A 12,957-nucleotide genomic window follows, 5' to 3' on the forward strand; every position below is an offset into this window, starting at 1 on the left:
TTTAATATTTGTCAATCTAGGAAGGTTTAGACGAAACTTAAAGGAAGACAATGAGCCGTTTATTCTTGCATCTCAGGCAGCTCAGGTCTTCTACTATGAGAATCCAACTAGAAATAACTGGCATATTGTACTGGATGCTCCTAAGAGATTGACGAAATATGCATATGCATTTGAAGATCCACTTGAGTTTGAGGCCAGAAGGAATGTAAGTTCTTCAACACTTTCATTAATTGATGATTTAAATAAAGAAGATGAAGATGTACAGGAAAAATCATGGGTAGAGAGTGAGCCGAGTACCTCACGTCATAGGAAACGGAAAAGAAACTAATAAGATTCAAATCAGTTTGAAAGTGAGTTGAATTCTATTTATTAATGATTGTTACAATTTTTTAGCTATCAAAATATTAATAGAATGCCAATTACATAAGAATGAGATATTGTTTTGATTTATAAAATTGCAGGAATTATGTCAGATTTTGGTGGTTCATCAGCTTCAGCCCAAGGAAGCAATACAAGGAAGAGACTTGAATTAAATGAATATAAACAACTAATCCGAGAAACATTAGCGCCTTTCAACACATTTTTAGGGCAACTTGGAAGGACACATTGCCCAATTTCATTTACTGATTAGCGCAAAGTGCCTGGTGCAATTAAAGATAATATCTGGTCTATGGTTTTGGTGAGAATGTTTGTTTTTGATTTTATTTTTAATTCTTACTCAATAAGATTGTTTGATTATTAATTTAATGAAATAGGCCATGTATGACATTGATGATGAGTTAAAAGAATATGTATTTTCGAAAGTAAGCAAATCTTGGAAGGTATGGAAATACAATCTGCGAAAGGAATATGATAAATTTGATAATGATGTAGAAGAAATTGTCTCATTGGTGTGAAGCAAGAGGATTTGGACATTTTCATTAATTTATAATCCACAGAATTATTAATCAATTTTTGTAAGAAGGGGAAGACCTTCAGAGCACAGGTGAAATGCCCTCACACGACTGGAAGACGAGGTGCTGCTAGGACATTAGAGAAAATGGTAATTTGTACTACATTTTTTGACAATTTAATTGATGAATATAAATTCTTGTTAACTAATTTTCTTATATAATTACAGTGAAAAGAAAATTCAAATACTATCATCACCAGGACCGACTTGTTTGTTGCCACTCATAGCAGACCTAATGGGTCTTACCCAACACAAACACATCTTGAAACAGCGGTGAGAATAATTTTTCAGTTTTTAATCATTTTTTTATTCAAGTACAAGAATTTATTATAACAATTATCTTCTAATAGGAAAGAATATTATCGATAGCTGGCAGTGATCCTTCCAGTAAGCACAAGAATTTAGACCACGACCTAGTTTCACAGGTTTTCCATCAATTCTACTAACTTTACATACATTGTCGTTGGTTTTTTTACTTTATTTATTTTTAATAATAATATACACACATCACTAAACTTAAAAATTATTGTTTAGGTTTGTGGTCGTGATAGCAGAGGCTGGGTTAGGGGCATGGGTTTGGGTATTTCTAAGACTACTATGAAGGTTGTCACCCCCTACATCATAGAAGCTCGGTCAGAGAGGAATGCACGTATGTCCATTGAGGCTAAATTTGAAGCATCAATGACTCAAATTACTGAACTTATGCAAGAATTTGCTGAACTTAGGCAACAAATTACTCAAAGCCAACTACTTCACCGCTCCCCTGATACAGCTGCATCTCAGGTACTGCATTTGCCGCGATCAAATGATATAATTATTATTTTTAAAGATAAAAGTAGCATTATTATTTACATGAAACCATTATTTTATTTATAGGCTCACTGTCGATCTGGTGAGCCCTCAAGTATTCGAGAAGACTCTGCAACAACTCCATCGATGGAACAAATTTGCCAATTGAGAGATATCCGTGGTCGGATTATTGCTAGTGGGCGGATGGTGTCAGATAATACAGGCATCCCTCCAGAATGCATCAGAGTTGTAATAGATGATATCAACGTTCGTACAACAGAGTTGTTTAATGATGACAGGACATTTGAAGATATTCAATTGGGTGAAATTGTTGTTTGGCCCAAATTCCTAATGAGAATTTGAATATTCAGGAGTTTTGTTTAACTTTTTGAACTCTAGGACATTTTGTATGACAAAAACTTGATTATTCACTGAAATCCTTTTTTGATCAAGTTGCCTTTTTTATTTATTTAATCTTTAACATCCTTTTTATTAATTATGGCTTGTTGTCATTTGTTTTTTATTAACCAAGTCAATAAAGGATTTCAATTTCAAATGTAACTAAAGTATTGACAAAACGTTGTATCTTGTTGTAGTACGAGATGTAACAAGAATATGCATTGATTGTGTATTTGAATTTTTTTAAATGCACCAACCAGAAACGATTTGAGACGATGTTTAATGATACTTTGTTAAATATGAAATTTATGACCTTTAGTAACTTGGTTAATTAAAAAGAACTACGTAGTGGCTTGATCCCAATCTGACTTTTTGGGTACATAGGCAGCCGTTTGCAATGCACTAGAATATTGGTGCAGCCACAAATCTTTTTTCTCCTTTGAATTGTAACAGACTGTATTGGTTGCATTTTTCTGTCATATAGGTTATGGCTATCAAAGATATAATATCACCTCTTTATAGGGAAACATTTAATGATATGTACAGGTAAATTCATTTTTTCTTATTCCTTATATTATTTCCCAATTATATTTGTGTTGGTTTCAGAGTACAGGAAGCAATAGAAAGTATTGGTTAATTGTGGCTTATAGACAAAGGGATGAGTAACCAATAATACGAATATGGGAGGTCTTCCCCAAGTATCCAGATGCTTTTAGATATAATTATGTTGTTTTTAAATGTAATAGCTCAAAATTGATGGAGTAGACCCGGATGTGCGTCGGAGCTATTCGGATATTGAGTGGGGGTCCCTGGAAGGTGGGAACAGCTGTTATGACCATGATGAAGCAATCCATTTTCAATGGATAGCATTGGAGTGGCCTGACCATTTGGACAGGCCATGTTTATGTATTTCCTCGAAATTGATGGAGTAGACCCGGATGTGCGTCGGAGCTATCCGGATGTTGAGCGGGGGTCCCTGAAAGATGGGAACCATTGTTATGACCATGATGAAGCTGTCTATTTCCTATGGACAGCATTGGAAGGGCCTGGCCAATTGGAGCAGGCCATGTTTATATCTGTATTTGCAGGGATCACTGTAAGACCCGTGTCCTAATCCGTACTGTTCCGTTAGCTTCCGCGGTCCTTCCGGTCAAATTTCGGCAACCTTCGCACCGTATTCGGTATTTGCGCATGATCCTAAGCCAGGTCTCGCGCACCGACGTCGGCTTGGTCCGGAGGTTATATCATAGCGACCGCGTCGTCGCCGCGGTTCCAACGCCGTGACTTGCGCACCGAACCGATACCCAGGTAAGAAGATGCCGATCAGCGTTTATTCCGAAGAAACACCGCGCGTTGCGGATTTCGAGGGAATCTCTACTATTAGTCCCATCAATCAACCATTAAAGCATCCCATACCTCAAGTACAACAACCCATCACCACCTTTTACAAAAGTCCACCATTCTTTCCACCTCACCACTCCTCTTTTCCAAATTTCAACAACAACCATACACCTTTTCACAATTTTCAACCCAAACCATCCCCCATCACTCCATCACCCATCTCTTTCTCTCTCTCTCCCTCCCTTTACAACTATCTCTCTTATTCATTTTTTTCAAAAAAAAATCCAAAATCCAAGAGAGAGCACCATGAGTCCCCCATGGTGAGAAAACTTCATTTGTGAGGTCCACCTTTCCCACCCCTTCATCTCTCATCTCAACCATCCATTTCCCATCTTCCTCCATCAAAGGGTAGCTCAAGGAACTAAGGAAGCCAAGGGAGCAAGAAGATCAAGTGGTGGGTGCCTTGATAGGGTAGATTTTCATATTTTTAAGATAGGCCAAGTGAGGCCAACCGATCAATGGTTTGGATCTCACATTGGACCCTAAGATGTGGTCGATGGCCCACTTGGATCATCATGATCATTCCATGATGGGGCCATTCTCCATGGACCCCATCATGATGTTTATTTTCTTGTATGTTTAGGGTCATCTAGACCGTTTAATTTGGTGGAGAAGGGATCTCCACCGTTGGATTAATTTTTAATGGGCCACATAAAATGGGACCCACTTGATGTATGATTTAGTGCAAGGGAGGGCCCATAGTGCCGGGGTCCCTCCATCACACGATCTCACTCTCTATCTCTCTCCCTTTTTATTTTTAATTGTTTTATTTTTATTTTTATTTTTATTTTTATGAGGTTATGTGTGGCCCACTTGAATGGACCCCACCATAGGGTATGTATTCCATCCAACTCACCTACGAGTGGGGCCCACCTTGTGTGTAGTATACACACCATCCTCCATGAGGTGGCCCACATAAGCAAGGCCCACCTCTAGTATATTTGGAGAGAGTCCAGCGTCCAGGGACGCTGGACGTTTCATGGAAAAGGTAAAAGAAAAAAAAAGGATTTGCTTGGTTTGGGGATGGCCCACTTGTGTAGGCTCCACCTTGAGGCATGTATTAAATCCACACCATCCATTCCCTTCCCAAGCTCTTTTTAGCCGTTGACCTGAAAGATGGGATCCATCAGACTTTCAGGCGGGCCATACCGTAGCAAATGATGGTCTTTACCATTAAAACTTTCCCTATTGGTTTTATGCATCGAAACAGGTCCAATATTGGGCTCGTTTAACTTGTCTAGAAGCATGGAAGGCCATTGGATGGAGTGGATGGCTTGGATATGGACCCCACCTGCAAAACCCATCAAAAAACAGAAATCAAAAATATATATATAGCCTGCGCCAGCGCCAGCGTCCGGGCGGACGACGACCGAGCAGGCCACCACGGCTGCAGCCGTGGGCCCCACCTTGATGTTTATATGCTATCTAAACCGTTCATATGGTGGGCCCCTATCTGACGTGGGCCCACCCCAAAAATCAGCTCGATCCAAGACCCAGGCGGCCCACACCGTATGGAATAGTGGGACTGAACCTCTACCTTTGAAACCCATTTGGGGTCCACAGAAGTTTTGGATCAGGGTGAAAATTCCTCCCACCCTCTATTTAGGCCCATTCGGCCTTGTCAACGGGTCGGATGGCATAGAAACATTTCGGTGGGCCCCACATGGAGCCCACATTGATGTATGTGCTTCATTCCCACCGTCCGCCTGGACGGTGGACGTGGACCCACTGTGACGTGTGTGGGCCCACTGTGATGAGTGTGTGGGCCCACTGTGATGTGTGCGCGCGTGTGTGTATATATATATATATATATATAATATTATACTTCATATAATATTATATACATGTATTATGTATATATATTATATACTATATACATATTATATACTATATTATATGTATATATTTTTTTTTACTAATGTGGAGGCCCGTGATTGAGGCCCACCTCAGTACTTGTGACCCATGGTTGAGGCCCACTTTGATGTATATAAAAGGCCCATGGGTCGAGGCCCATTCAATGTATTAGAGGCCCATGGGTCGAGGCCATTTAATGTATTAGAGGCCCATGGGTCGAGGCCCATTTAATGTATTAGGGGCCCATGGGTCGAGGCCCATTTGATGTAATGGGACCAATGAGTTGAGGCCCATTTGATGTGCACATGGGGCCCAATTGGTGAGGCCCATTTAATACATATAAGGCCCAGGTGAGTAGACCCATTTGATGTACATATGGAGCCCAACTGTCGAGGCCCATTTGACACGTGTAAGGCCCATAAGCTTAGGCCTATTTGATATGTTCTGAAGCCCCCGGGTTATAACCCATTGCAATGTACATAAGGCCCATTGGTGTGGCCCACTTAATGAATATAAAGCCCATATGACTTGGCTAATTTGATGTATTTAAGGGCCCAATGGATGTACCTAAGGTCCATTGCAATGTGTGATCCCAAAATAACTTATGAAATGATATTTGTGGCAGTCGTGCCTTGGGAGCAATGTTGGTTTGACGTCCACATTGTAAGTGTAGTGTGGTTAAATGTCCGCATTATGACTTTTCCTAGGGCCCATTGTTAGGCTCGTGCGTGTTATGTGTAGGCCGTCTAGGCCCACCTTTGTTATGTACATCATCCATCCTATATAGCATGTTTAATTCCATGATTCATGATCATATGCATCATACGTATGCTTGATATGAGGAATGACTGATCATAGCATATGCCTTCGGGCAGATTGTTTAGGGGCTCCCGTACAGGGGGTGTTGCCCTACATGAGTGCACGATACGCGCAGGATTGTTGTATGACTGGATAGTGTGATTCATGCATTCGCATTGTGTGATATGGTTACTATACGCCCTAGCGACATCAGGGCCGTAGCCTCCACAGACGTATCGTGGTTGGCAGGATTGGATACTGGAAATACTGTTCTACATGGGGTGCGATAGATATCCCTGGGTGAAAGTCCCTAAACCCTTATGGTACCAGGAGGTTGCTCCAACGTCTAGACCGAGTGGATGCATGAGCGCTGAGTGCCGATTACCAGACGGTTGCGCTTTCCACTGTGTCGTGGTCGGTTGGAAGGGGGTGCGGCCTTACCCGCCCGAGAGTAGGGGGCAATGCTAGGCTGAGTCTGACCAGCTCGAGGAATGGGTCCGCTATTGACGAGCCGAGCCCGATATTGGCAGGCGGATAGTGAGGTCTTTTCCACTCACCTTATTGCGCGCGATGGGGCGGCAATCTGGCTTGGAGTGTACTAGACCCCGATATTCCCGATTTGAGCCGTATTGACATGTGGACTTAGATGAGGATTTGTATGCTTGACTTGCATTTTGCATTGCATGGCCTTGGTATGGCCGACATCATTCTTTGCACCGCATGGCCTTGGTACGGCTAATGGGATTCTTAGCATTCATCAGCATGTCCCGCATTACTCTGATACTGCATGACTACATTATCACCTTGGGCATACACTTTCACCACCCTCTAAGCTTTCTATAAGCTTATGCACGACCGTTGCGTGCAGGTGACGTTGGATCGCAGCAGCGCTGAGGCTTGGACGCGTGGCTGATCTTCTTTTGGAGTTTTGGTCTATCTTCATTGTATTTCCCTTATGCTCATTGTACCTGTAAAGTTTTTGATTATAGTGGAAATGTGATGGAGTTTTTGGTTGTTGTTTGTGGGTTATGCCTTTGGTTATGCTTATTACGAATCAAACGGATGTTAAAAATCCTCCTTGTAGCATCCCAGGATCGGAACCTGGCGAATGGGCGCTGGGAGCCGAGAATGGGGTTCTACGGAGGCTGTCGGCGCCAGATTCGGCGATCGGGAATTTTGTGAGCCCGGTTCCCGAGTTTGGGGCGTGACAATCACACCCTTAACCTATAACCTAAACCTATTCTCAAATCCCAAAACCGATAACTACAACCTAAACCTATAACCTAAACCTATAAACTATAACCTAAACTTATAACCTAAACTCAATTCCCTAAACTTTAACCTATAACCTAACATAAACCTATACTTATAACCTAAACCTACTCTCAAATCTCAAAACCTATAACCTAAACCATAACCTAAACTTATAACCTATAAGGTGTAACCTTAACCAATAACTTAAACTCAATTCCCTAAACCTTAACCTATAACCTAAGTTAAACCTAAACTTATAACCTACACTTATAGCCTAAACCTAAACCTATAACTTAAACCTAAGCCTAAAACCTAAACCTATGACCTAAAACCTAAATGTATTCTCAAATCCCTAAACCTAAACCTACACCTAATCCTAATCTCAACTCCCTAACCTAAACCTAAACCTAAACTTGAAAACCCAAACCTAAACCTATAACCTACACTTATAACCCAAACCTAAACCTATAACCTACACTTATAACTTAAACCTAAACTTATAACCTAAACCTATGACCTAAAACCTAAATGTATTCTCCAATCCCTAAACCTAAACCTACACCTAATCCTAATCTTAACTCCCTAACCTAAACCTAAACCTAAACTTGAAAACCCAAACCTAAACTCGATCCCGAACCCGAACCCAATTTCCTAAACCTACACCTTAACCTATTCTCAATTCCCTAAACCTATAGCTTATAACCTAAACCTAAACCTAAACCTGAACCTATAACCTATAACCTAAACCTAAACCGAAAATCTAATTGTATTCTCAAATCCCTAAACCTAAACCTACACCTAATCCTAATCTCAACTCCCTAACCTAAACCTAAATCTAAACTTGAAAACCCAAACCAACACCCGATCCTGAACCCGAACCCGAACCCGATTTCCTAAACCTAAACCTTAACCTATTCTCGATTCCCTAAACCTTAACCTATAACCTAACTTAAACCTAAACCTATAACCTACACTTATAACCTAAACTTAAACCTATAACCTAACCCTAAGCCTAAAACCTAAACCTATGACTTAAAACATAATGTATTCTCAAATCCCTAAACCTAAACCTACACCTAATCCTAATCTCAACTCCCTAACCTAAACCTAAAACTAAACTTGAAAACACGAACCTAAACCTATAACCTACGCTTATAACCTAAACCTAAACCTATAACCTAAACCTATGACCTAAAACCTAAATGTATTCGCAAATTCCTAAACCTAAACCGACACCTAATCCTAATCTCAACTCCCAAACCTAAACCTAAACCCGATCCCAAACCCGAAACCGATTTCCTAAACCTAAACCTTAACCTATTCTCGATTCCCTAAACCTTAACCAATAACCTAACCTAAACCTAAACCTATAACCTACACTTATAACCTAAACATAAACCTATAACCTAAACTTAAGCCTAAAACCTAAACCTATGACCAAAAACCTAAATGTATTCTCAAATCCCTTAACCTAAACCTACACCTAATCCTAATCTCAACTCCCTAACCTAAACCTAAACCTAAACTTGAAAACCCAAACCTAAACCTATAACCTACACTTATAAACTAAACCTAAACCTATAACCTATAGTTATAACCTAAACCTAAACCTATAACCTAAACCTATGACCTAAAACCTAAATGTATTCTCAAATCCCTAAACCAAAACCTACACCTAATCCTAATCTCAACTCCCTAACCTAAACCTAAACCTAAAGTTGAAAACCCAAACCTAAACCCAATCCCGAACCTGAACCCGATTTCCTAAACCTAAACCTTAACTTATACTCGATTCCCTAAACCTATAGTTTATAACCTAAACCTAAACTTAAACCTGAACCTATAACCTAAAACCTAAACCTAAACCTAAAACCTAAATGTATTCTCAAATCCCTAAAACTAAACCTACACCTAATCCTAATCTCAACTCCCTAACCTAAACCTAAACTTAAACTTGAAAACCCAAACCTAAACCCAATCCCGAACCTGAACCCAATTTTCTAAAACTAAACCTTAACCTATTCTCGATTCCCTAAACTTTAACCTATAACCTAACCTAAACCTACACTTATAACCTAAACCTAAACCTATAACCTAAACCTAAACCTATAACCTATACCTAAGCCTAAAACCTAAACCTATGACCTAAAACCTAAACGTATTCTCAAATCGCTAAATCTAGACCTACACCTAATACTAATCTCAACTCCCTAACCTAAACCTAAACCTAAACATGAAAGCCCAAACCTAAACCTATAACCTACACTTATAACCTAAACCCAAACCTATAACCTACACATATAACCTAAACCTAAACCTATAACCTAAACCTATGACCTAAAACCTAAATGTTTTCTTAAATCCCTTAACCTAAACCTACACCTAATCCTAATCTCAACTCCCTAACCTAAACCTAAACCTAAACTTGAAATCCCAAACCTAAACCCGATCACGAACCCGAGCCCGATTTCCTAAACCTAAACCTTAACCTATTCCCGATTCCTTAAACCTTAACCTATAACCTAACTTAAACCTAAACCTATAACCTACACTTATAACCCAAACCTAAACCTATAACCTAAACCTAAGCCTAAAACCTAAACCTATGACGTAAAACCTAAATATATTCTTAAATCCCTAAACCTAAACCTACACTTAATCCTAATCTCAACTTGTAAGTGCTATAGTTTATATCCTTGTCTGTTGTCAAATTTGTGGTGCCAAAATCACTATTATATATAACTTGCATATGTGAAGCTCTCTCAAGGATCAACATTCATAATCAGCTAAAGCTCACAACAAGCAAAGCTCATAAGTACAAGGATCAATCTTGAATGCAAGAACTGCTCACAAGACAAGACTCAAGCTGCAAGACTTCAAGAAGAGTACAAGGCAGTTTGTAAAGAACTCAAGACTCTTTCAAGATTGAGCTACATCAAGATTTCAACTACATCAAGACTTCAAGGCTCATACTTCAAGGTCACTAGTTCCTAATGTTTCAATGTCCATACTTCATAGTTGAGGTTTGATTGACCATAGGTTGACCTTAGAAGTAGGTCATTTTGGATACATAAGTCGAATGTTTATTTTACATAATTTTGGTCTGTTCTTCGACTAGTCCTAGGCCTTCTTCGACTAGTCCTAGACTTGCTTCGACCAGTCTAAGAAATTCCTCGATCAAGTGAGTTTGTTACAAATTCCGGATGAAATCTGTTAGGCTTTGACTAGTCCAGGAATCTGTTCGACCAGTCGAAGGAACAGTGTCGACTGCATCTTCGACCAGTCATAAATCTTCGACTCAAAATACAGCGATGTGTTTTTAGGTTCTTTGACCAGTCAAAGGAAACCTACGACCAGTCGAAGGTGACCTACGACCAGTCGAAGGTGACCTTCGACCAGTCGTAGAACGGTCAGAGCTTATCCCTCGGATCTTTCAAATATCTGTTATTGCTTCAACTAGTCGAAGAGCTCCCTAGACCAGTCGAAGACACGATCTGCTCACCTATAAATAGTGCACGAATCTCAGAAGAAATCATCGAATTAATTAATCTATTCAAGCCAATCTTCGTCGAACTTCTGAGAGATAATTCTGTGCTCCATCTAAGCTAAGTGTGCTTATTTAATATTCTCTTTCCTTAGCTTTATTTTAATTGATTTTGTTTCTGCTATTCCAATCTGATTTGATAAGAGGAATTATTATTCCCTTTCTTTGCAATCAAAATCAATTAAGGCAAGCCCTATTCGGTTTAATTTAAAATCTATTAGAATTAGAACCATTGTAATTGAGTACTGGACATTGAACTTGGACATTCAATCATCTACTCTGATTTGGTTCTACCGGGCTGCTACAATGAAGGAGATAATCAGGTATTTTACATTTTATTGTAAATTCCTTTCTGTTTTGGTTTCTTTCAAGATTTGCCAAAAAAATCTTGTTGTATTGGTTATCTGAGGAGAGCCAGGAAAACTCAGAAGTGGGGTTTTTTTTTTAATTGTGTAAGCCCACATACAAAGACACAATTGTAAAGGTTTTGGGTGAACCTGAGAAAACCTATTTTTAGTGAAGGCTAATATCCCCTGTGTGAGGATATTAGGAGTGGAGTAGCATTTTGTGTGGCTGTTGTTTAACAGTTGGTGAACACACAGGCGAACCACTATAATCCCTTGTGTTGTGGTTGAATGATTTATACTTCTGATTTTTAATTATTCTTTTGTGGGATGTATGTATGGTGGTGAATGTTGTAATCATTTAATTCAAGCATTGTGAGAATGTTGTAATAGTTTAGAATTTATTTTCTTCTATTCCTTTGTCGCTTGATATTTTAATTTCTTTTGAAAGTTGTTCCAGCAAGGTTGCCCTGCCATTTTTATGGTGTATGGCTGTCCCTAGAACAATACATTTGTGATTCAATTTATTTTAATTCAGTTTGTATTTATTTCTGTATTCCTCTTCGATTTGAGATTTGATACAAAGATCTTTCTAGAAATAAGGTTGTCCTACCATAAACTCTGGTTTTTGGTGTAAGGTTGTCCTTAGAATAACATTTGTATCAACCTCTCAAGATCTGAAATTTGAGGTTATTTTACTTTCCTGCATTGTGATTTACTTTGGCTATCATATTCTTTTTAATTCCGCTGTTTTAAGTTTTATTTGGCATTGTCCTATTCACCCCCCCTATAGGACATATAGCTAGGCCTTTTCACAACTCCCTAACCTAAACCTAAACCTAAACATGAAAACCCAAACCTAAACCCGATCTCCAACCCGAACCCGATTTCCTAAACCTAAACCTTAACCTATTCTCAATTCCCTAAACCTATAGCTTATAACAAAAACCTAAACCTAAACCTGAACCTATAACCTAAAACCTAAACCTAAACCGAAAACCTAAATGTATTCTCAAATCCCTAAACCTAAACCTACACCTAATCCTAATCTCAACTACCTAACCTAAACCTAAACCTAAACTTGAAAACCCAAACCTACACCCCGAACCCGATTTCCTAAACCTAAACCGAAAACCTACTCTCGATTCCCTAAACTTTAACGTATAACCTAACTTAAACCTAAACCTATAACCTACACTTATAACCTAAACCTAAGCCTAAAACCTAAACCTATGACCTAAAACCTAAATGTATTCTCAAATCCCTAAACCTAAACCTACACCTAATCCTAATCTCAACTCCCTAACCTAAACCTAAACCTAAACTTGAAAACCCAAACCTACACCTATAACCTACACTTATAACCTAAACCTAAACCTATAACCTAAACCTATAACCTAAAACCTAAATGTATTCTCAAATTCCTAAACCTAAACCTACACCTAATCCTAATCTCAACTCCCTAACCTAAACCTAAATCTAAACTTGAAAACCCAAACCTAAACCCGATCCCGAACCCAAACCCGATTTCCTAAACCTAAACCTTAACGTATTCTCGATTCCCTATACCTTAACCAATAACCTAACTGAAACCTAAACCTACAACCTACACTTATAACCTA

At 39.2% G+C, this 12,957-nt stretch overlaps 1 protein-coding gene across 1 annotated transcript; it reads left to right on the forward strand.

The window, feature by feature from the left end:
- Nucleotides 1–1,127: 1,127 nt before the first annotated feature.
- On the forward strand, nt 1,128–2,256 carry LOC131231543 (uncharacterized). The gene is made up of 4 exons (XM_058227760.1): nt 1,128–1,225; nt 1,303–1,377; nt 1,487–1,735; nt 1,829–2,256. The coding sequence occupies exons 3-4, from the start codon at nt 1,523–1,525 to the stop codon at nt 2,102–2,104; spliced, it is 489 nt and encodes a 162-aa protein (XP_058083743.1). The 5' UTR covers nt 1,128–1,225; nt 1,303–1,377; nt 1,487–1,522; the 3' UTR covers nt 2,105–2,256.
- The last annotated feature ends 10,701 nt before the right edge of the window (nt 2,257–12,957 follow it).

The sequence above is a fragment of the Magnolia sinica genome, chromosome 17 (assembly GCF_029962835.1).
Source record: "Magnolia sinica isolate HGM2019 chromosome 17, MsV1, whole genome shotgun sequence".
Lineage (NCBI taxonomy): Eukaryota > Viridiplantae > Streptophyta > Magnoliopsida > Magnoliales > Magnoliaceae > Magnolia > Magnolia sinica.